Source organism: Vulpes lagopus, chromosome 8 (assembly GCF_018345385.1).
Source record: "Vulpes lagopus strain Blue_001 chromosome 8, ASM1834538v1, whole genome shotgun sequence".
Lineage (NCBI taxonomy): Eukaryota > Metazoa > Chordata > Mammalia > Carnivora > Canidae > Vulpes > Vulpes lagopus.
Genome location: NC_054831.1, coordinates 70433237 through 70456115, shown reverse-complemented (window position 1 = coordinate 70456115; position 22879 = coordinate 70433237). Strand labels below are relative to the sequence as shown.

At 36.9% G+C, this 22879-nt stretch overlaps 1 protein-coding gene across 1 annotated transcript in view; it reads right to left on the bottom strand.

Annotated features, from left to right (window-relative positions):
- Positions 1-22879, bottom strand: part of ITGA8 (integrin subunit alpha 8) — a 168145-nt gene that overhangs the window by 37197 nt on the left and 108069 nt on the right. Inside the window, exons 21-25 of the mRNA XM_041767597.1 lie at positions 21218-21310; positions 17906-17985; positions 11854-11934; positions 2557-2662; positions 428-586 (exon numbers count right to left, since the gene is read on the bottom strand). Coding sequence (XP_041623531.1) covers positions 428-586; positions 2557-2662; positions 11854-11934; positions 17906-17985; positions 21218-21310 — 519 coding nt within the window. The remainder of the gene's footprint in view (positions 1-427; positions 587-2556; positions 2663-11853; positions 11935-17905; positions 17986-21217; positions 21311-22879) is intronic.

Here is a 22879-nt window from a genome sequence, read left to right as displayed (position 1 = left end):
TACCATGAACAATGAAACCAGGAGAAATTTAAGTTTTCTAGGAGTGACATTTTAAGTTAGGTCTGGCATTTTCAAAAAGATTTTATTTATTTGAGAGAGAGAGAGAGAGAGAGAGAGAGAGAGAGGTGGGGGAGGGGCAGAGGGAGACAGAGAAGCAGACTCCCCCCTGTGCAGGGGGACCAATGTGGGGGCTCAATCCCAGTACCCTGGGACCAGAGCCAAAGGCAGATACTTAACCAATTGAGCCACCCAGGCGCCCCTAGGTCTGGCATTTTAACCATAAAATTAAAAGAAAAAGCCTGATAGATTATCTCCAAAATAACTTATTCTTATAATTACTTTGCCTTAAAAAAATATAAGCCACAGTTTTAATTTTTTTCCTTACCATAAAACATAAGCAAAACAACCAGTTAGACCAGGCTCCTACCTTTATATCCTGTGGGTTAATATCAGGATTTGTTTGACACCGTAGAGGTCCCAGAGTTTGGACATGAAAAATGTAGAGGAGAAATTCGTCCCGGGCAGAGAATGGCCAGCCCACTTCCAGAAGGGTGTTGCTGATGGTACTTGGTCCAATATTGTGCAGCTATAAACAAGGAACATGTCAAGTAATGGCACAACACAAAACAGGAAGATGAAATCAAACTCCATGTACTTCGTACCCATTCTAAAAGACAGGTATGTTTGTTTTTAATGCATCTGGGCTGTGATGGTGGCATTGGAAAATAGAATCGATGTAAGCAAGAGGAGCTCCAAAAGCAATAAGTGCTGATGCTCAGAGAAGACTCTTCATTCTGGGAACCTCTAAGGTCAGACTTGCTTAGCAAAGACCACATTAACCATGTCTGGTAATTGTGATGTTTACCTTAAATATATATTAATTTCATCGCAGTGCTAGAAGTGCAATTTTAATTATATGCTTTCAAAACTAGTTATTCGTTCTTTACATTGAAATCTGCCTTCTTCCTGACTACTGACTTGCCAATTGCAACCATATGGGATGCACTTTCTTTCACCCCCTGGAAAAATAGTTATCCATCAAATGCCAAAGATGGCCCAGGCTCAGCACAGTTCACTTCAAGTACACATTTCAAAGCTGAGCTCCTTCTGTTTTAATCAGCGGATCTCAAAGAAAGAGAGGCCAAATCTCATAAAGAGATGAGCATTTTAAACACATGAGTCTTGTACTCACAGGACACCAAAACAGCTTGGGAAAAATCACCAAATGTATTTAAATTTATTGTGGTTTTGAAAATTCACTTCAAAGCTGGCAGGATACTTTTGTCTTTTTTTCCTCCACAGTTCTGATAATTATAATGATCAATAAAACAATTTATAATTTGGTTTTGCTTATTAGGTGGCTCATTTAATTCACATTATCAAAGCAACATGGCATCCACTGGTAACAGTATATTTTGAGACATGAGGATAGCACATAGGAAACATGTGATGATTGCTTTTGTCACCACTGATTATTACCCTAAAATTTTATGATCCGTTTATGCTAAGATTAGAAGCAGGGCTGCCCTGAGAATGATTGAGTTTGAATATGTTTGCAAACTTTGAAGTTTCACCATTCTTAAGCAGAGTGGTGCACACAAGGTTTAATAAATTATTCAACAGCATTTTTTTCTAGCAAGGTTCTTAATCTGAGTGGCCTTGGGGACTCTGTTATCCTTTTGCTATCAAGAGAGCTTAGGGCAAAGCTTTGATCCAGCTTCGGATGGGGCTTCTGATTCTGAACCACAGGTTGGGCAGATGACAGAGGTTTTCGTGTTGATGCTGTGCAGGAGTTGACACTTCTTTCCCCATATGTAAACAGCTCATCAGTTTTGAAATGACTTCATTGTTAACCTGCGAGTATGTTAGTCATGTCCCTTGTAGCTTCAGATGAAAGTCACAGTCAGAATTATTAGGTCAGTGGAGTGTGTTACATAGGAGAAGGACAGACAGCAGTACAGAAGAACGGGTCTCAAACAGAAGATGGCTTTTCATGAGCTGCTGGTTTGCTTCTGGAAAATACTTTACTAATCAACAGACTATTTCAAATCTCAGAATAAGTTATTCCTCTGTGTGTGTGTGTGTGTGTGTGTGTTTGTGTTATATGTGTGTGGGGTTTTTTGTACAATAGTGAATACTCCATAAATTTTTCTCTGTCTGGTACCTTCTGGTTGGTGACCTTTATTTTAAGAGATGTGTAGGTTTTAAGGATATTTGAAAATGTAGGAAGAAGCAAAATAAAGTCTAGGGAGCTAGTCATTTTTATGCTTAAGCTGTACATTAAAGATTAAAAGGGAGGAAATAAGGAACATTTAAAAGGGAATAGTAACAAGATAAAATATTCTCACTACATAATGACTCTCATCACTAGAAAGCAAGTGACTCATACTGTACTCCCCCCCTCCCCACTGCAATATGATAGCATAACAGCACAAATCCAAGCAGTATATACAGCTTAGATCTTAGATTGGTGTCTTTTAAAATACTATGAAGAGTTTATTGGTAAAGAGCATAAGAATAAACTCCTAACACAACTTTAAGATAGATAAAAGCTACCTCATAAATATGTTCCACCAGTGGACCAATTCCTTCCTCTTTGCGGGGCTCCTCTTCTGGCTCCCAGTTATGAATGGGCAGAACAATCTGCGGAGGGTGGGATACTCTGAAACATGGAATGTTTTGTTAATTGCTGATGATGACACAGTAAAGAATGGTTCACTAGTGTACAGGATGCTAACAGCAATGAGAAAAAGTGGCCTGCAATTTACTTGAACAGATATTGCCTATATGGAAAAAGGTATTAAAACTGATGATCAGTAAAATAACTAAAGGAATAGCAAAGGATCTGTAACATCCACTGGAGGCTTTTAATACTTGGCCTCTAGCTGAGAGGTGGACTATTTTATAGCATTTCACCTCTTGAGCACTAGGAGGGAGAGCAGAGAGTCTTTCTGATTTGAGATGGATAATTTAACATATATACGTATAAATGTACACATCTATCTATAGGTCCTGTGTAAGTGTAAGACTGTGTGTGTGTATAGGACATATACTCCCTACCTTAAGTCATGTCAAGAAATGGGACTTTTTTTGTGGATAAAAGTCTAGAATTTTGTGTTGTGTTGAACATTGGGTTATGAAGAAATGTAGTTTTGTATTAAATACTTCAGAGCAGAAAAGTGGTCACTTGTATATTCCTACTTAGATTTCTTTGGTTTTCCCTTAATGCAGCCATACTTCCCCCAAGGCCAGGCCAAGAGCCAAAATAAAGCCTGATTGAGTTCTAGAGTTGTCTTCTAGATAACTCAAGGCTGAGAGACGCTTAAATGATGTAATCATGTAAGTAGGATATTAACACATAGATATTTTTTGCCTGTAATTTACACCTAGTGAGCACTGGCTGAATGCAAGGCACTACATGGCATTATTCTACATTAAAAGCTGGTTCCAAACCAAATTGTTATTTTTGTATAATCTTCAAAAGGATACTTCTCAAAAGAACAATGCTTTTGGGTTTTTTTTTTTTTTTTTTTAGCAATTTTTAGGTGAAAGTATCTTTAAAAGAATTCCTAGACCTTAGCTAAAAGTAACTTCAACAGAGAATCTCTCTCGGCAATCAGATGTCTCAAATGCCCCTTTAAGGGCATCAGTAATTAATGCAGCCTCTAGCAACGTCAAATACTATCTTTATTTTCGCCTCTGAGTAATCTCTTTATCAAGGACGAAGCAAAATTTATTGGACTAAATACTGACCCAAGGGCAAGTAATTTAATTTCTATGTGTCCCTATTTTCTCATCTGGAAAATTATGATAAACTCTTTGGATTGTATACCACAAATTATTGGAAAACATCTCAAATGATCTTGATCAAAGTTAATTTGGCTGCATTGTCTTCTGGGGGTGTGTGGAAGAAGTATATTTTTTAAATTGGCAACCCACACAAATGCTACTAAATTACAAAAACATTTGCTTTCATCCTTAATGGGCAACTATTAAATTATAAGTGCAGGGCACAGGCTTGCTGGGCTGATACCTCAACATTCCCTATGCTTATATTGGTTTGTTGTTACATCATGCTCCCCTTTCTGACTTGATTTGATTAAATCATGTTCAGATCAAACACCAGGGACCTGGTAAGAAGAAGAGTACAGAACATGGAAGGTTCTTTTCATTCAAATGAAACCCAAGGAGTTTGGGCTTCTGGGGGTCTTCATGATCTAGCCACCCAAAGCTTTACTTTGCTCTTAGCTTGGCAATGAGAGTTGACTTCATCATGCTCTACAGCCAATGTGAGGCTCTAAGGAAAACTATTTTTTTTTTTTGATAGAGAATAAATACAGAACAGAAGCTGAGCACATTTTCTCTGAAAAATTTGTTCTTATGGCCATCAATCCTGTAGGATTGACTGGTCATAAATGCTCCCATGCCACAGAATCATAAATATTTCGACCTTGACAGGTACTATGGAGACAGTGTATTCAATACTTCTCATTTTATCCATGAAGGGAAAATCCATGTTCAGAAAAGTAGGAGTTAATTGCAGGTGAAGACTTCAGCTCAGGTTAATTCAGTACTATTCTATTTCCAATATACGGTTGACTCTTGAAAAACATGGATTTAGACTGCACGGTCCAATATTTTCCCCATATATAAGATACAGCACTGTAATTATTTTTTCTCTTCCTTATGATCTTCTTATTAGCATTTTATTTTCTCTAGTTTACTTTATTGTAAGAATACAGCATATAATACATATATAAAATATCTATTAATCAACTGTTTCTGCTATCAGGAAGGCTTACTGTTAATAGTAGTCCTGGGGGAGTCAAAAGTTGTATGCACAGGGGGTTGGTGCCCCTAACTCCTGCCTTGTTCAGAACTCAACTGTATAATGTACCACAGGAGCCACCAAGTAGCAGCGATTTTAGTAAAGACAACTTAAAGAAACATTCTGCCCCATTTCTGTAAACAAAATCAAATAGAAACCGGTAAGAAACAATCTATTATCGGTCATGGCAAAATCATTCAAAAGGTATGGGTCACAAAATTCAGTTATCTACTGTCTAAGACTTTTTCAAATCTGGGGAAACCATGACAAAAAATGGCTCCATGGAGATTCCACATAAATAAGTGAAACATTGTTCATGGTTTTCAAAATTATCATTTTTGTTTAGAAGGAAGGAAGAATATAATCAACTTTTAGCTGAGATAAAGAACCCTAACTGAATAGCATTCACATTCTAGGGTGGAGGATAGAACATTATTCCATGGAGCTCCCCACCCCAGTGATAAGAAGATTGAGGTATCAATGGTAATGCTAGATGTTAGGAAAGGATTAGGGAAGAAAGGAATTAGGTTTTTGGTAAGTTAAAGTCAATGCAATTGGAAGTTCAAGTCTGATGCTGTGCTATTATGATATGAACCCTATTCTCATAATCCTGTTTTCAAACACTATTAGCCTCAAATAGACTTCTATTTAATGTATGGAACAATGTTGGCTCCACCTGCTATTACCAGGGTCTATACAGACCATGGTTGTTGATGATGGTAGTCTTTTTTTTTTTTTTAAGATTTATTTATTTATGAGAGAGAGATCGAGAGAGAGAGGCAGAGAGACAGGCAAAGGGAGAAGCAGGCTCCCCACAGGGAGCCCAATGCGGGACTTGATCCAGGATCCCAGGATCACACCCTGAGCCCAGGCAGACGCTCAATCGCTGAGCCATCCAGGCGTCCTGACTGTTTCTTAATCAAACTCACTAAATCCTGATTATATTACAGAGGACACAAATTTATTACTCTTTGTGAGCTAAGTACATGTGGTGCTACCTCTTGTGGCTAAATTTACTTATTACCGACTTAATGCTAAATTAATCCTTTGAGCCAACAAATGACATGTAAATCTGCTGAAAGACAGTGTTGACACTATCTGGCTTTGAAATAGCAGAATAATTCTCAGTATTTTTTTCCCATTAAAGAAATAAATCCATTTGAGTTTGTTTTTAAAATTACAAAACAACGCTAAACTAAAAAAGAACTGCTAGAGACAGTGTGTGATAAAATACATTGGAATAAACACAACTGGGGAAAAAAAAGAGATTTCTGAAAACTGAGCATGGAAGATTTTCAACACAGTAGCTGTTTGTTCCCTGAAGAATTAAACATTAAAACTAATATTTTTGCTAAGTATTTGGAATAAAGAGCTTTACTTTGCAAAATGGCTAAAAAGAACTCTAACACTGTGTTAAGAATAAACTGTGGTCAGTTGTTGAACATTAATCTAGTGATTAAAAAAATTGCATTCATATGAGAAACCCAATTTTAATTACCTGATTTAATTATTGCTAAAATGAATAGGAAATTTCCTTCCTTTTTAAGTTAGAAATATTGGTATGATAAATGATGGCAGAAATTTATTTATAAATATTTATCTTATAAAATGGATATATAAGAAATAAATATATTACACCTTGCAGCATTGGATTGAGTTATGTCTTATGGAATAAAAACGGTACCCAATTTAAAATTTTCTTTGGCATTAAAAAAAAGTTTCAATTTATTTTTGGTCTGCAAAACAAAGATAAGCTAAGCTTAACGAAGGAGACAAAACTTCATATACACTAGTTGTAAATGTTAAAAGATATAAAAATAAGTGTAAAAAAATTCTTATTTCTTCTCTGATTTTCTTTAGTGTTTTTCTCAATGAGAACAATGGGGGAATTGAGAAATGCACAAAAATGAAACATCTGGATTAGCTCCAAATTTCTATAAATCAAACAGCTCACTTCTCATGATTCAGCTCATGAGTTAAAGAAGAAATCACAAAGGAAATTAGAAAACATTGTGACTGAAACCCAACATATCAATATTTTGGTAGATGTTCAAGCAATTAGAGGGAAATTTATAGCACTAAATGCTTATGTAAGAAAAGAGTCGCCAGTCAATGATCTAATTTCTACATAGAGGAATTGGAAAAAGGGAAAATCTAACCTAAAGTGAACAGAAGAAAGGAAATAGTAATAACAAAAGCAGGAGCCAATGGAATAGAAAACAAAGCAACAAATAAAAGAGAAAAAAGCACCTGGGTGGCTCAGTCATTTGAGCTTCTGAGATCTCAGAGTCCTGAGATCAAGCCCCAAGATGGGCTCCATGCTCAGTGCAGGCTCTGCTGGAGATTGTTTCTCCCTCTGCCCCTTCCCCTCCCCTCCCCCCACTCTGTGCTCTCTTTCTCTCTCTGTCCTTCTAAATAATTAGTCTTGAGAGAGAGAGAGAGAGAGAGAGAGAGAGAGAGAGAGAGAAGGAGAAAAAAGAAAAGTCAATGAAATAAAAAAACTGGTTCTTTGAAAAGTTCACTAGACCCTAGGTAGAGTGATCAAGCAAAGAAAGGAGGGCAGTAGAAGATACAAATCAATACAGGGAATGGTGAGACCCTACGTACATTAAAAGGAAAATGAGAGAATATCATGAACAAATTTATGCCATACATGTAACAACTTGGATGAAACAGACAAAGTTCTTGAAAGACAAACTGAATGCTCCTCCCTTAAGATCAGGGTAGGATCTAAAAACAAGACAAAGATGTCCTTTTGCACCAAGTCTACTCAATCTTGCCCTGACACTCCTTGTCTATGCAATAAGAGAAGAAAAAGAAATAAAGAAAAAAAGAAATAGAAGAAATAAAAGGTATGACTATGTAGTAAACAATTTAACATTTTCCCAGAAGCCCTTAGCTTCTGGAAGGTAAAGCCTAAGCTCTAGAAATTTTATGCCTGAAAGAAATATCTTTGTTTTTTCTAAGGGTCATGGGTCATACTGGATATTCTATCAATATGATTTGGGGAGGGTTGCCCACATCAAAAAGATTAACAGTGTGAGTCCGGGTGGGAGCTTGATTACATCATATTGGACAACCTGGAGATGACTGAGATCAAATCAGTGGTCAATCAATTAAATGCCTTTGTAGTGGATCCCCAATAACAACTGTGAACACGGAGCCTTCGGCAATTTCCTCAGTTGGGGATACTCCATGCATACTGTTATGTATCCATATAAGGAAAGTAACATGTCCTGGCTTCATGGAGGATGACAACAGAGGCTGTGTGTTTGGTACTGCCCCAGGCTCCAACTTATGCTCTTCTTCCCTTGGCTATCTTTAGTATTTATCCTTTTCCTGTAATGCACATAGTGATGAGTATAATAGCTTTCAGGGAGTTCTATGAGTCTTTGAATGAATTATCAAATGAATTATCAAACTGAGGGTGATTTTGGGAAGCACTCAAATCTACAATTGGTATCAGAAGTAAGGATAATCTCTTCTGGGTACTATTCCTTCTAACTCTGTAGTTAGCTAAACTCTTGCATATGCAGATTAAATTAGGAAAAAAATCAAACTTTTTATTCACAAGTGGCATGATAATGCTATAGAAAATTCTAGGAAATCAACAACCAAAAAGTTACTAGAATTTGTAAGCAAATTTACTAAGATCTCAGGGTACCCTGCTTGCATTTCAGGACTTAAACATGTGGATCAAAGAAACAGAATGGAAGGTCCAGAGACAGAGTGTCACAGATGAATAGAGGTGTCAAGTAATTCAATGGGGAAAGGATGGTCTTTCAGCCAATAGCAGAGCAACAACTAGATATTCTTATGCAGCAGTGAACTGTGGACCTTACCTCACACCAGACACAAATATTAACTTAATCATAGACCAAAATGTAAAATTGCAAAACTTGTAGGAGAGAATGTAGGAGAAGGTCTTGTGACTCTGAGAAAAGTGAAGACTTTTTATTTTTTTTAATAAAGGACAAAAACAGTACAAACTATAAAATATTTGTTTATTTTTAAAGGCTTATTTATATATTTTAGGGAGATTGAGAGAGCAGTCTATAAAATATTTAAAATTTGGATTTCATACAAACTAAAAAATTTTGCTTTTTGAACATCAGTGTTAAGAAAATAATAATTAGCCAAACCATAAACGGAGAGAAAATATTTGCAGGACACATATCTGATAAATGATTTTGTATCCGGAGTATATAAGGAATTTTTAAACTTGATAGTAAGATAGATAATAATAAAAGACTCAATAATAAATGGGCAAAATTTTAAAAGACACATCAAAAAAACCCACTACGGGCAAATAAATAGTGAAAAGATACTCAGTATCACTAGTCATTAGAAATGCTGATTAGGGGTCCCTGGGTGGCTCAGTCAGTTAAACATTTTGCCTTTGGCTCAGGTCCTAGGATGGAGACCCACATTGGGCTCCCTGCTCAGCGGGGAGTCTGCTTCTCTCTCTCCCTCTGTGTGCTCGCTCTCTCAAATAAACAAATCTTAAAAAAAAGAAAATTATAACAAACTCAATGAGATATTCTCACACACTTACCACAATGGCTAAAAATGAACAAAAACAAACCTCAAGCCCATGCATGCAAGTGCATGACACAACTATAACTCACTATGCTGGTGGGAATGTGAAATGGAAATGGTACAGCCACTTTGAAACACAGCTCAGCAATTTCTTTTAAAGTCAAACATACCCTTGCCATTACAGCTCAACTCCATTTGTGAATAAAAAAAATCCCCACAAATGCCTATAGCAGGCTTATTATTAATAGCTCTAAACTGGAAACAACCCAAGTGTTCACCAACTTGTGAATGGAGCAGCAATTTGTGGGACTTCCGTACAGCAATAAAAAGAAACAGACCACTGATACATGTAAGAACATGGGTGTTTTTTTCACATGCATTATGCTAAGTGAGAGAAGCCAGACTCAAAAGGCTACATTCTGTATGAGTATATTTATATGACTTTTCTGGAAATATAGTGATGGAAGATAGATCAAGGCTGACAGAGCCTGGGAGTGGGGGCTGGGTTAACCATAAAGGTGCACGAGAAGCTATGTGGGGTGATGGAACTGTTTTATATTGAACGTCCTTGTGGTGTCCTAATGCTTCAAACTGAACATCTAAAGACAGGGTGAGTTTTACTTTATATAATTTATACCTCAAAAAGCCTGACTTAAAAAAACACACACCAAACCCCATAGACTATGAAAAGGTACTTGCAATGTGTGTAGCTGATAAAGGATTAGTGTCTCAAATTCTAGAATAGGAAAGAGTTGCTTCCTATGGATTAGTATGAAAAAATTGTCTTTTAGTAGAAATATGGCCTAAAAATGAGCAGAAATTATTCAATTTGGGAAGAATGGAGTCAACATACACACACACAAAGCTACTCATTGTCATTTTGGAAAGAGGGGATGTCAAATTGAACGTTGAGTTAGACAGTATTTCTCATCCATTAGATTGACTCAGATTGAAAAACTCGACCATTTTGTAAGTTAATAACATGTAACAGTGAAACTTACCTCCATGTCTTCTGGAACAGAAGTTTGGTATAATTATTTTGGAAAAAAAAAACTGGCTTGGTACTATTTAGCAAAGTCAAATAGTGTACAATGTCTGATCCTCAAATTCTGCCTCTAAGCAGGTACACTTCTGACATTCACTTCTGACATTCTTCCACATGTGTCCCAGGAGATATGTACAAGGAAGTTTGTAAAAAAGGAAAAAGAAAACCCTCAAATGCTCATCAAGAGTAGAATGGATGAGTAAGTATGGTGTATCTATACAATATTAAACTCTTCTGCAATTAAAAGAATGAACTATAAGCACACGTCCTAAAGTGGGTGAATGTCAAAAACATTCATTTGAATGAAAAAAAATCACAGAAGCATAAACAAAAGATTTTGTGTAGATAAGGTTCAAAGAACTCTCTCATAGGCTACATGGCATGATTATTTATAAAGATGCACCTGAAGACAGGCTGCTTGGACTTCCGTTCTAGCCCCCCACTTCCTACCTCCTAGCTTGGTAGTCTTCAGCTCCCTCCTTTTTTCTTCAGCCCCTTTTGCCAAAATTTCCTCACTTGTGCAGCAAGGATGCTGGTATTTATTAAGATGTGCTAATGGGTTGCGGTAGCACATGGAAGGATCAGTACATGCTAGGAATTATTATTCTTCTCTAATCCATTAGGTGGAGCCTCACTGGTCCCAAGAGGGCAGGCAGGGCTCCCCTCATTGAGAACAGCAGGGAGCAGAAGTATGAAAATGCATGGAGACCAAGGCTCAGAGTGCAGTTGTCTCGAGTGACCATCATGGAAGAGTGGGAACCACTCAGGACTATGGAAAAGTAAAGGGATCTGGGATTGCTGGAGCCCAAATGACCACTCAGTCTAGAATACCAGCTGACATTTTTAGCTAAGTCCTTAATTGCCCTGAAGAAATAGAATTATGATAAAATCAACAAAGTCCTCACTTGCATAAAAACTATGTACAGTACATTTCCCAAGATGGTGGTCATTCTAAGCCTTTTCTTTGATCACTCTCCTCCTGCCTCTCAACTGATTGTGTATTGGTACTTTCTTCAAAGAACAGGACACAAGGAAAAATGTAGATTTTTCATATCTAAGAGTTAGCCATTTGTTTAACCTTTCATTATGCCAAAATAATTACTGGAGAAGTGAGACTTTCGGCAATCATAGATTTGTCTGTTTTATCTGGCTTCTTATCACAAGTTTCTATAGTCTGATTACCTGTCAGTGTGGGGAATAAAGGGATCTCTCATTTTGATATCCTTTAAGTTGATACCAAATGTAGTTTGCTCTAGTTTTCAATGGAAGTCTAATGGTGGATAGAAAATAATGGAAATTTAAAACTAAAGTGAATTGTGATTGCTAATGTGTTAGGAAAATTTCATATAGTTTTTACTAGTTTTTTTTCCAGAACTAAAGCTATTATAGTATTAGTATGGTATTATAGTATAACAACTACAATGTCTTGATTATTACTTACCCTCTTATTTCTACTTGAGCTACAGCAGTGATGTTGATTTGCAGGCTCACAAAATTGCTGTCTGGGTTGTCCTTGTTGGAACTACAACACAGTGACAATATGATTTGCATGTATTTTTCAGACATGATACAATATGCAATCATAACATTCTATATATTGAAAGAACAACAAACGCTACCAATACAATCATTCAGAAAACAATGGTATATCCATTCTACAAAACTGTAACCATTTGAAAATGGAAATGCTAAGATTCTCTATGAGTGAAAGTAATGTAATGACTTTCCCTATGAAGATATCTTATTTTGAAAACACAGCAGACTAGAAAAGCTTAAACACTTCTTTGTTTCAATGGCTCAACCAAGAAGGCAGTGAGCTGAGTTCATTTGCCAACCTCTACCTTGGACACGTTTCTGAACTTCTCTATGCATCATGTTCATTGTCCATTAAATGGGAAAGGAAGGGACTCCTTCCTGATTCTCCATGCTCATAAAGAAGAGAACTTGGATAAATAATCCAAGAGCAGCACATAATGGAAAAAGCTTTTGCATTTGGCTCTGGAATTCATTATACCATACATTGTTTTGGCAGCAAATTTACCCTCCTTGTGGTTTATTCCTGAAGTAGTATTAAAATAAGTGTACATTTATTGCATGTTCACTGGCTGATGAGGGTGCGGGGGCTGGGAGTGAATTAGAAGCATTGCCAATGGTGGGAAGAAGCAAGACCCCAGGAATTTGGGCAGCTCACATCAAGGCAATTAGGACATGACACAGACATTATCAAGTGCATCAGGATCTCAAGATAGGAAGGGACACCTGGGTTGGCTCAGTGGTTGAGCATCTGCCTTTGGCACTGGTCATGATCCTGGAGTTCTGGGATCAAGTCCTGCATCGGGATCCCTGCAGGGAGCCTGCTTCTCCCTCTGCCTATGTCTCTGCCTCTCTCTGCGTCTCCATGAGTAAATAAATAAGATCTTAAAAAAAATAGATAGGAGGAAATGAGGTAACTGATAAATATTAAGGAGTCCATGTGATGTAATGAACACTGGGTATTATATTACATAAGAATGGTGAATCACTGACCTCTACCTCTGAAATCAATAATACACTGTATGTTAATTAATTGAATTTAAATTTTAAAAAAGATTCTCAAGATAGAAAGTGCATGTTTAATAATGTTTCTTTGAACAGTGGCAAAATTATTTTTAAATCTGCTGGTTCTTTTATCTCAAGCAAATATAATTACATATGAAATTTAATATTTTAAAAAAGAGATTTATTTATTTGAGAGAGAGAGAGAGAGCATGCAGCAGGGCAGAGGGAGAGGGAAAGAGAAACTCAAGCAGACTCTGCTGAACTCAGAGCCAGAGGTGGGACTCTATCTCACAACCCTGTGATCATGACCAAGAGTTGGGTTCTTAAGAGACTCCACCACTCAGGTGCACCTACATATGAAATTTAATTTTTAAAAAATGCACCTGCGAAGCACCCAATCCTGTAAAGGAAAATGAAACATGGTCTCACAAGACGTTCAGCCAGTAGCTGAGCTTTGAATGCAGATGCCAGTTGCCTTTATAACCCTTTTGTGATTTCACTGGAGTCACCGTCATATTCCAAAGATTATGCAGCTTTCAGCAAGCAGATGTGGCCACACCACCCCTGACAGGTCATGTTTATATCCAGGTCTCATTTAGAAGAGAAAGCCTCCTCTTTTCATCATCGGCTTTCACGGAGATTCAATGGATAAGCTTTCACACTGCACTGGTGGTAATGGTATGTGTTCTGACTAGCTTTTGAAGCTTTCCAAATGTGGGGGCTGGAGAGGAGATGATAAGAGTCTGCTTTCAAAGCAGGAGGAGACAGAAATGTTCCCACAATGCTTTTGAAAAGTCTCGGCTGATTGTATATACTGATAAGGCCACTTAAACTGCAAACACACATAAAAGATATAAACAGGCCAATGTCAGTCTCATTTCCTGTAATGGGGCATCACTGCTAGCCTTGTGATGAGCCTAGGGGGACTTGTTCATCCCTGGAAACCCCAGTTTCCAGGCTGCTTTATTATTATCACATCTGGGGAAAATCAGACAACTAAAAGGTTTTTTTTTAATAATAAATTTATTTTTTATTGGTGTTCAATTTACCAACATACAGAATAACACCCAGTGCTCATCCCGTCAAGTGCCCCCCTCAGTGCCCGTCACCCATTCACCCCCACCCCTCGCCCTCCTCCCCTTCCACCACCCCTAGTTCGTTTCCCAGAGTTAGGAGTCTTTATGTTCTGTCTCTCTTTCTGATATTTCCCACACATTTCTTCTCCCTTCCCTTCTATTCCCTTTCACTATTATTTAATACCCACCATTTGCTTCAACGTGGATGGAACTGGAGGGTATTATGCTGAGTGAAGTAAGTCAATCGGAGAAGGACAAACATTGTATGTTCTCATTCATTTGGGGAATATAACTAAAAGGTTTCTGTTGTGTTTTTTTTTTTTAAATTACTGAATTACTAACCAGCAAGAGTCATTAAGTAATTCTACTTGTTGCATACTGTGTAGTTCCAAATGCATTATGGGAAACTCTGTAGTTTAGAAATTGAAATCTCATTGTTCTACACCTTACCCAGACTTGGTTCAATTTTCTAGTTCTCACTGCTCTGCAGCAGTAGATATAAAAATTACAAACAAAAACAAGTTTCAGTTTAGCTGTCCCACAATTTCATTGCATTTTGTTTCCATGTGGTTAAAATGACACAATTGACTTTACTCACAACACCCTGAAAATGTATATAGATGTTAGGCACTGAAATCGTCTTTGGACAGAAGTCTCATCTGAAGCTTGCAGAGGCTATTTGACAGTGAGAGCAATGGCAGACGTGGAGACTAGATCGGGTTCACTAAACAAAATCGTCCTCTGTCACACAGCCTTGCCATGACACTTAGTACTGCAATCAACCACTGGTATCAACAACATCTCCTGGTAAGAAAGGCACCAGGCTTGATATACAACTTAGATGCTTCCTTGACCTCTTTCCTGGAAGGAAACCTCCCTTGCTAATACCACTGCTATGTTCAAACAAGTCATCCATCACTGGCCTGGACGCTGAGCTATTTATATCATTGGTGCTAGTTCTACGCAGGAATGAAGGATTTCCTCTCCACGACTACACCCTATGTCATGCACAAGGATAAACATGTTTTTTACTTATCACTTCAATGCTTTTTTCTTTTTCCTTACTGTTTCCCAGTTTGGGTTTTCTAACATTCCCTCTGCGCTTTCTGTGGTCTTTGGCACATCAGCAAATACAGTGTTCATCTCACCATTGCCAAGGAAGCAATTTCAGTGACATCACGAGGACCTATTTGTATGTGGGAATTGCTATCTGAGAACCACTTCACACAGGAAGGAGAATGTTTACATGTCACACAGAGCCACGACATGAAGAGACCATTTAATACAAACATTTGGTAACATGAAATATTTTAGGTTTATTAATATATAAGGTCTCATTTCTCTGTTGGGTTCTGTTTGTGGAAAGGGGCATTAAATGTGGGTAACAGAGGTCAATGTGGTCAAAAGCTTAAGAATTTAGACTTCAGAGCACTTGGTTTAATTTATCTTTGGTTTTAACACATTTAAATTGAATGCAAACTAGCCACTAAATAGTTATTTATGTCTTTGGAGTTGGCCAGGCAAAGCATGTAGATTAATGCTCACCTCAGTGTTAAGTATTCTCAAACAGATAGAAAGATAAAGTATTCTCTTTATCTCTGAAATGTCTGGTTTTGGAATTTGATGCTTTATGTATGTTCTTGGATGCTCTCTAGTTCTACATTTCTGCCTTTTTATATTTTTTTCAGGTTAATGTTAAAACAGTCATGAGTTGCTATAGCATGTAAGGATGGAATATAATCATGGTCCATTCTTTTAGATGAAGGGGGATGTTGAATTGTGACCATTTCCGTTTTCCATCAAATTTAATACTTCATTGCTGAGTTCACTATTTGAATGATGATCTCCAGGATGGATTTGGAGAAGGCATTTAGGACATCATTTGTTATCCTTTGCTCCTTGGAATGAACTACTAGTTACACTCATTCTATTACCTGTAACTGCAATCAAAAGTAAGAAGGATGTGTCAAGGAATTTGCTTTGCATCTTTGCACCAGATTTTCTTTCTAAATAAAGGCTTTAAATTTCATGACAGATATATCTTCATGCCATTGCAGGACCAATGTCACAGACAGTGATGGTGAGAAAAAAGAAACTTTAGGCCACTGTCTGAAGTGATAGTGGCCCTCACTATGGAGTGCTTTACTTTTTTCTTTTTTTTTTTTTTTTGAAGACTTACAAATATTTCTCAAATGAAAATATTTAGGACTACCTGAAACTTCTGGAAAATACACATTTATAGAGATACAAAGAAGTGATTTAATAAGCTTTTGGTAAAATGATATTATAGAATTCATTCTGTCTGCATCTTACCCCTAATAGGGTAAACATTTTTTAAATCTCTAGCAGAAAATATTAAATTAAACTTTTAAAAAAGACCTAATTACGATCAGAAAAAGACCTAAGGTAAGTTAGAAAATCTTCCTTCTTAGAAATCTATCATAAAATTTAGGGGGTGTGGCTTGTGATATGGGTTGTAGATTAAAATGTTTTTTTAATTTTTAAAGATTTATTTATTTTAGAGAATGCATGAGTGGGAGGGGCAGAGAGAGAAGGAGAGATAATCCCAAGCAGACTCCATGCTGAGTGTGGAGCCCAACTCAGGGCTTGATCTCATGACCCTGAGATCAGGACCTGAGCCAAAACCAAGATAGTTGCTTAACTGACTATGCCATCCAGGCCCTTCTAGGTTGTACATTTCAAAAATCTGCTATATTCTTATAGAGTTTATATATTTTTTAAAAACCCTAAACGTTGAGTCAAAGTAGCTGTTAAGAAGTAATCCATTGCACAAAGTCAGCACTCTCCAATCACTTCTTTTGGACAGAAGGTAAGTTTAGAGATTAAGCCACACTGCACACTAGGATTTGAGAACCAAATTGTAGAGACTGACTTCAGAGTTGTGTTATAGTTAGAATAAGGGTTCATCACACTGAGCATATGCTATTTATACCAATGTTGTTCAAACTTTTAAAATTGCAGACTATAAAAAAATATATATACATTTCACAGGGTGTCTTACTATATACACATTTATATTTATCTAATTGAATTGTTTCACGAACAGGAAGGACTCTGATACATTCCATTCTATTCAATCTCCTTTTTCTTTTAATACTGGCCTGCAGTCATTAAATTGATCCCATTACTGGCTAATGGCCTGAAGTCCATAGTTGGGCTTTCATGCACACTGTTCCCCACTAGTCTTCCCACTCACTAAGTATTATTTTCAGCCATGGAGTATTAAACAGAATAGACAGGGAAGTAGTAATTACACTTTTATATCTGAAAAGGGTCTTAGAAAAAAGTGGCAGCTACTTAACATGCTTTGGCTTGTAGTTACCAGAAAAGGCCCTGAATGAAGGCTCTGAACCAATATATGATCACACCAGCTTCCTGCCACAGTGCTCACAGTGAAACTATCAGAGACTCATTATTTCTTGAATAGTTGGATTTCAAGATTGTGAATGCATAATCCATTTTGGTTTTTTGCAAAAATTTTTATCCTCAGGGATTAGCTGACCACCAGCTGAGAGCAAGGTGGGAATATAGTTGGTGAGAGTGGGAGAAGGGAAGTGAATCAGAATGAGGACAAATGGAGGTAAATGGGGGTGGGAGGGTACCCAGAACAAAATTTCACTAAAATAACTTGGCTCATTTAATGGATCTCTTTTCTAAAACAAAACAAAACAACAAAACAAAACAAAACAAAACAAAACTGAAATAACGGGAACAAAGGAAAAATGATCTGTGAAAGTCTGAGTTCTAATTTCAGGAGACCTTTTAAGGTTAAGGAGCTTGGAGAGTGGCCATTCGTTTCACTATGGATTTCTCTAATATTGAAAACTGACCATAATTTTAGGCACTCAAAGATCTGACCTTCTGATTTGGAGATCGAAGTTAATGCTCATGTTTGTTTTCTCAAGACGTGGAACTGCAAATCGGAGGCCCAGAGAATACTAGAAGAAAAAAAAAATCACAAGACACTAAGTTTATTACAGGGAGGGACTTTATACGCAGCATAAAAATCTTTTTAAGTCATCCTTGCAAATCCCCACCCTAGCTTGCTGTCTTTTTCTCAGATTCCACCCTGGGTTGCTGGGAGGAAATCATGCAACTAAGATTGCAGGGCCCAGACAGTTCAAGTCCCTCTACATTGTGGTTTCTTCCCTTCACTTAGCCCTGTACGAACTCTTCTCTGGCCACCTTCCTATGTACTAAATTAAAAACAACCTAAATATACGAGAGATGATTGATTTGGAAAACTGTAATGCTTGTGTTTGATGCACATTTAGGTAGCCATTGAAATCATGGTTGTGAATTCTATGCAAAATGTGGAAAATGCTTCATTGTAATGATGATCCGTAAAGAAACAGATTACATAGTTGTATGTACAATGTGTTTCACCTATTGTTTTAAAAGTTTATCGATGGAAAAATTACAGGAGTGAGGGTATATTGTAAGAAAATATATCAGAATAACATCCTGTGGTTATGTTAAGGTATGAGTGTAGGGATTGTTTTTTCCACTTTTCTTTATTTTCCAAAGTTTTATACTTGAGCTTATTTTTTTGAGTACAGATTTTTAAAACTTTGGGAAAAGTAAATGCAATGATACTATAAATAAGAAAGTAAAAACAAGAGCTAAGTAATTATATGACTTACTCTCCCATGTACTGTGCTAAGTCTTATGTGCCTTGCCTCACATAATCATGACAACCACCCACAGGTAGGTATTATGATTGCTGACATTTTACAATTGAGCAGTAATCTGAGGATTAGGGAGATGAAGTGCCTTCCTCCAGGAGCACAGCAAATGAATTGTAGAGTTGGAGTGGAAATTCCTGCAAATTGACTCCAGAACCTGTTTTCTTGACCACTATATTAGGAGAATCAAATCAAATCATGAGTGATTCAAAACTCATGTTAACACGAACAATAATAAATCATTGTTTTTATCATAAACCCTCATCATCATTTTACTAGCCCTTACTGATTATGCTGCACACCAGGTACTGCCCTAGTGGCTTTATTTACATCATATCGTTGCACTGCTCCAAACATTTCTAAACACAGAAATTCTCCCATTTCAATGTGACTCGTCCAAAGTATCACACTGAAAATGGCAAAGCTGGGATTTAAACCCAGGAGTGTCTAATTATTAAACCTCTGCATCCTTATGCCGCAGCCACAATGAATTCCTTAATAATAACAATGTACGATTTTTGGTCAGACCTCCAGGACTTTGCACATAAACTTCTCTTGTCTATGGAAACCTGTTTAAACATTTCCTGCTTTTTCTACTTGAAGAGGTTGTACTCATTCTTCAAAGCTCAGGACAAGAGATCCTCCTGCAACATACTGTCTGGTCCCACAGGCCAGGTCAGGCAGAAATTTTCTCTTTCCCTGTCTCTCCTTTGCTACTCTTCCCATCACTCAACCTCTAAGGTTGCTAATTTCAAGTTTCTTATTGAATGGGGATTGTATATTTTCATCTTGAGGTTGTGAGACTCTAGCTTAGGATCAGGCATATAGAAGGGGCACAATACAAATGATTGAAAGAATGTGAAAGAGTGTGCTGTTATTTGCATAGTTCTAGGGATGGGGATCTTGCCATATTATGATGAAGCCTGGCTAATGTTGGTCTTCATTGTAGAACAATTTAGCTTGGGACAAAGACACAACAAAGATATGACAATTTCATATTGATAAAAGACCCATGTGTTTTCAACTAGAATCAAACACCAGATCTCTGGGCACTGATTCTAAAGAACCTCTGTGGAACCACTACTTTTTTGTTTTCCTGATTGAGAGATTGTATACATTTTTATGAATCCTACTGGCACATATATGAAAGTGACATTACTCCTCACAAATCAGAAGAAATACATCTAAATATTACCTTGAATGTTTTGTTAAATTAAAATAAAAAGTCACTTGACAACTATTTTTTAAAATGTTGGGACTGAAATAAATGGTGTTGGTGATTTATGATGTTTTTTAATATTTAGGACTGCTCTTACATTTGGAATTTTACTACAATCTGAGGAGATTACTTTTTTAAGTACGAAATGAAGAAGTAAATAAATCAAAATGTTTTATAACAAAACAGAATGCAATAAAATTTGATGTATTTAAGGGCATTAAGGGGTGAGATAAGAAAGCTATTAGGTTTCTTCCACTATAGACCTCACAGATAAATGAATACAAACAATTTACTTCCTTGACTTCCAAAAATTATTTGTTGGCTAAGTGGATTGACATCCAGTCACATAAACACATTTGTGGTTAAGACCACATGGCCATTTTTACCCTCCACTTTGAGAATCACTGGTGGCCAATTTTTGTTCCAAGATTACTGTTGGTTATTAATGATCTTAGATGATCTCTGGTTTAGATTTAACACTTTCAATACTTGAAAAAGGAATGAGTGCCTGGTCACCTATTTATTGAGATATTTATTTATGGAGATATTTATTGAGGTATTTATTATAAGAAGTTACTCTATGTACTTAAATGGCTATTGAATAAAATAAACTTATTGTCCACAAGTAATCTTGAATGAAAAGTTCCTAAATCTAGAAACAAAGAAAGAGAGAGGAAGAACATGTCCTTATTCTCTCAGAAGCACATTATAAATCATTATTAACTCTTTCTTTTTCTTGCTACAATTTTATTATTCTTCAATTAAAATGCATGGAAAAATACAGACCTGGTAAAGCTGACTCAAAAGCTGGATTATGGTAACATTTTAATATAAAATACTGTGAATGATATTCATACGGGAAATATGTCAAAATAATAGCTTAATCACCTTTGCTAAAATCTTTAATGATGTCATTTCTTAAGTCATTTACTGATTACAAAAAAAATTGCTGTGAAATTCAAAGAAAAAATATCCCAAGAAAAAAACCTGTACCAAAAAGAAATTCACAAATTTGTAGCACCTAAAAGACATGTAAGAGTAAAGTCAAAGAAAAAAGCGCATGAAAGTATTCGTGTTTTTGTGTTCTTAACCTCAGATTCCCTACTCTCGATATGCTATAATGCTAAATCCACCACTGTGGTAATTTCCTGCCTAATTTGTTTCACTTGCCAGGTGCTAAATTGTTGAGTGCTAATTGGGGAGCTTTGTATTAGCTCTCTTAAAAATTCAATTAGAACTTAGTAAGGTCTTCTGGTTTTCTCTTACATTTGTTCCAGCCACCATAGGGTTCCCAAGGTCACACACCACCATCCTGGTTATATTTTCCATCTCGTACTCACAACTCAGTGGTCGCAACCCCTGCAATGGGAAAGAACACCAGCATGGAGCTCAGTAGGCAGATAAGTCATATCCTGTCCCAAAAGCGATGTGTGGGCCGGAAGCTTCTCTTGATTTCAAACACCTGTGTGGGCAACTGTGCCCAAGAGTTTATGTGTAACCGTTAAGTCAGAAGAGAAACTTGATAGAAAAAAAATCAAAGTTTAATTATAGGAAGAAATTGGCTTAGTCAACATACTTAGTACATTTCACTGAGGAGGAAAATGCTTAATACATGATATAATGAACATTTTAGGAATTATTTTTATTATTGCTACTGTTAAATTTGGGCCATGAAGATCACAGGTAAGTAAACATCACTGAACAAATTTATTCTTGCAAAACTGAAATGACAGGTATTAGCGGAAGCTATCATACGACTCAATGAGTATTTTGCAAGAGAATTGCTCTGAACACAAATTTTTACACACCATGGTCCCATTTTGAGATTACATGACCAATCTTAGTTCAACCCTCTAAACACTTAAGATGGGAAGAGAACACTTTTATGTTTACCTCGTGCTTCATGTCTCCCTTCTTCTACCTATGTCTTATTCTCATTAGAAAGTGTCAAACTCAAGTTTGAAGAGGTGCTTAAAACTATGCCCTGGACAAGTTCAAAAGGTTACACCAGATGAGAAGTAAAGGAGCTTTATCTTTGAACTCCTTCCCTCTGTTCCAGCTCTATCTCGTTTTCACACTACTCCCAGCTGCTTTATTTTTTTTTTCCCAGCTGCTTTAAAATCCACACCTTGCTCTCCATCCTGAGCCCCTTTCCATTTTTCAAAACATAATGTCCCTATGGCCCTGCTTCACCTTTGGTGATAGCTACAAATGTTACCCATTATTTCCCTCTAACTTACTAAGTGCCACTAAGTGCCACCTGTCACTCTCATTCCCAGAGATAAGCTTGCAACATGAAGACTTTCACAAAGGAGCAGCCTTTTGGGGATTTCTGCCCAAGGAGAGGTCCAAGAAGAGGGTTCTCTGAACACGAGGAACATTTGTCCATCTGTCGGCTCTACTGAAATTTCAAAGGAAGTAATGTGACTTTTCATGTAAAAGTTTCAGAAACCAGCCTCCATTCCATTCCTCCTACTTCATTGAGAAAAAATAAGATCCAATAAGAAAACGACAAATACATTCAGGTAAAGAATTTTGTAAGTAAATCATATGCTTTGAGGAAATTAACTTCAGAGGAACAGGGTTTTTTTTGTGTGTGTGTGTGTGTGTGTGTGTGTGTGTCTGTTCTATTCCTAGTGCCTGGAGTAGTGTGGGGCAAAAAGTAGTAAATGGAAGATAAAAAGAAGTAGCCCATCCTACTTCCTAAGAGTCTGAAATGAAATAGAAACCCAAGTAACTATAAAATCCTCCCTCCTGTAATCAACCCCCACTGAAAAGTCTGTTTAGACTCATAAGAAAGGAGTGAGTGACTGGTATCTGGAGGCAATTTAATAATGCTCTCCCCAAATAACCCCAGTGACCTGTTAGTATTCTAAGCAGCTAAGAAACATAGTTTCAAATAGCTGTTAACATTCTTTCTTCTGAAAG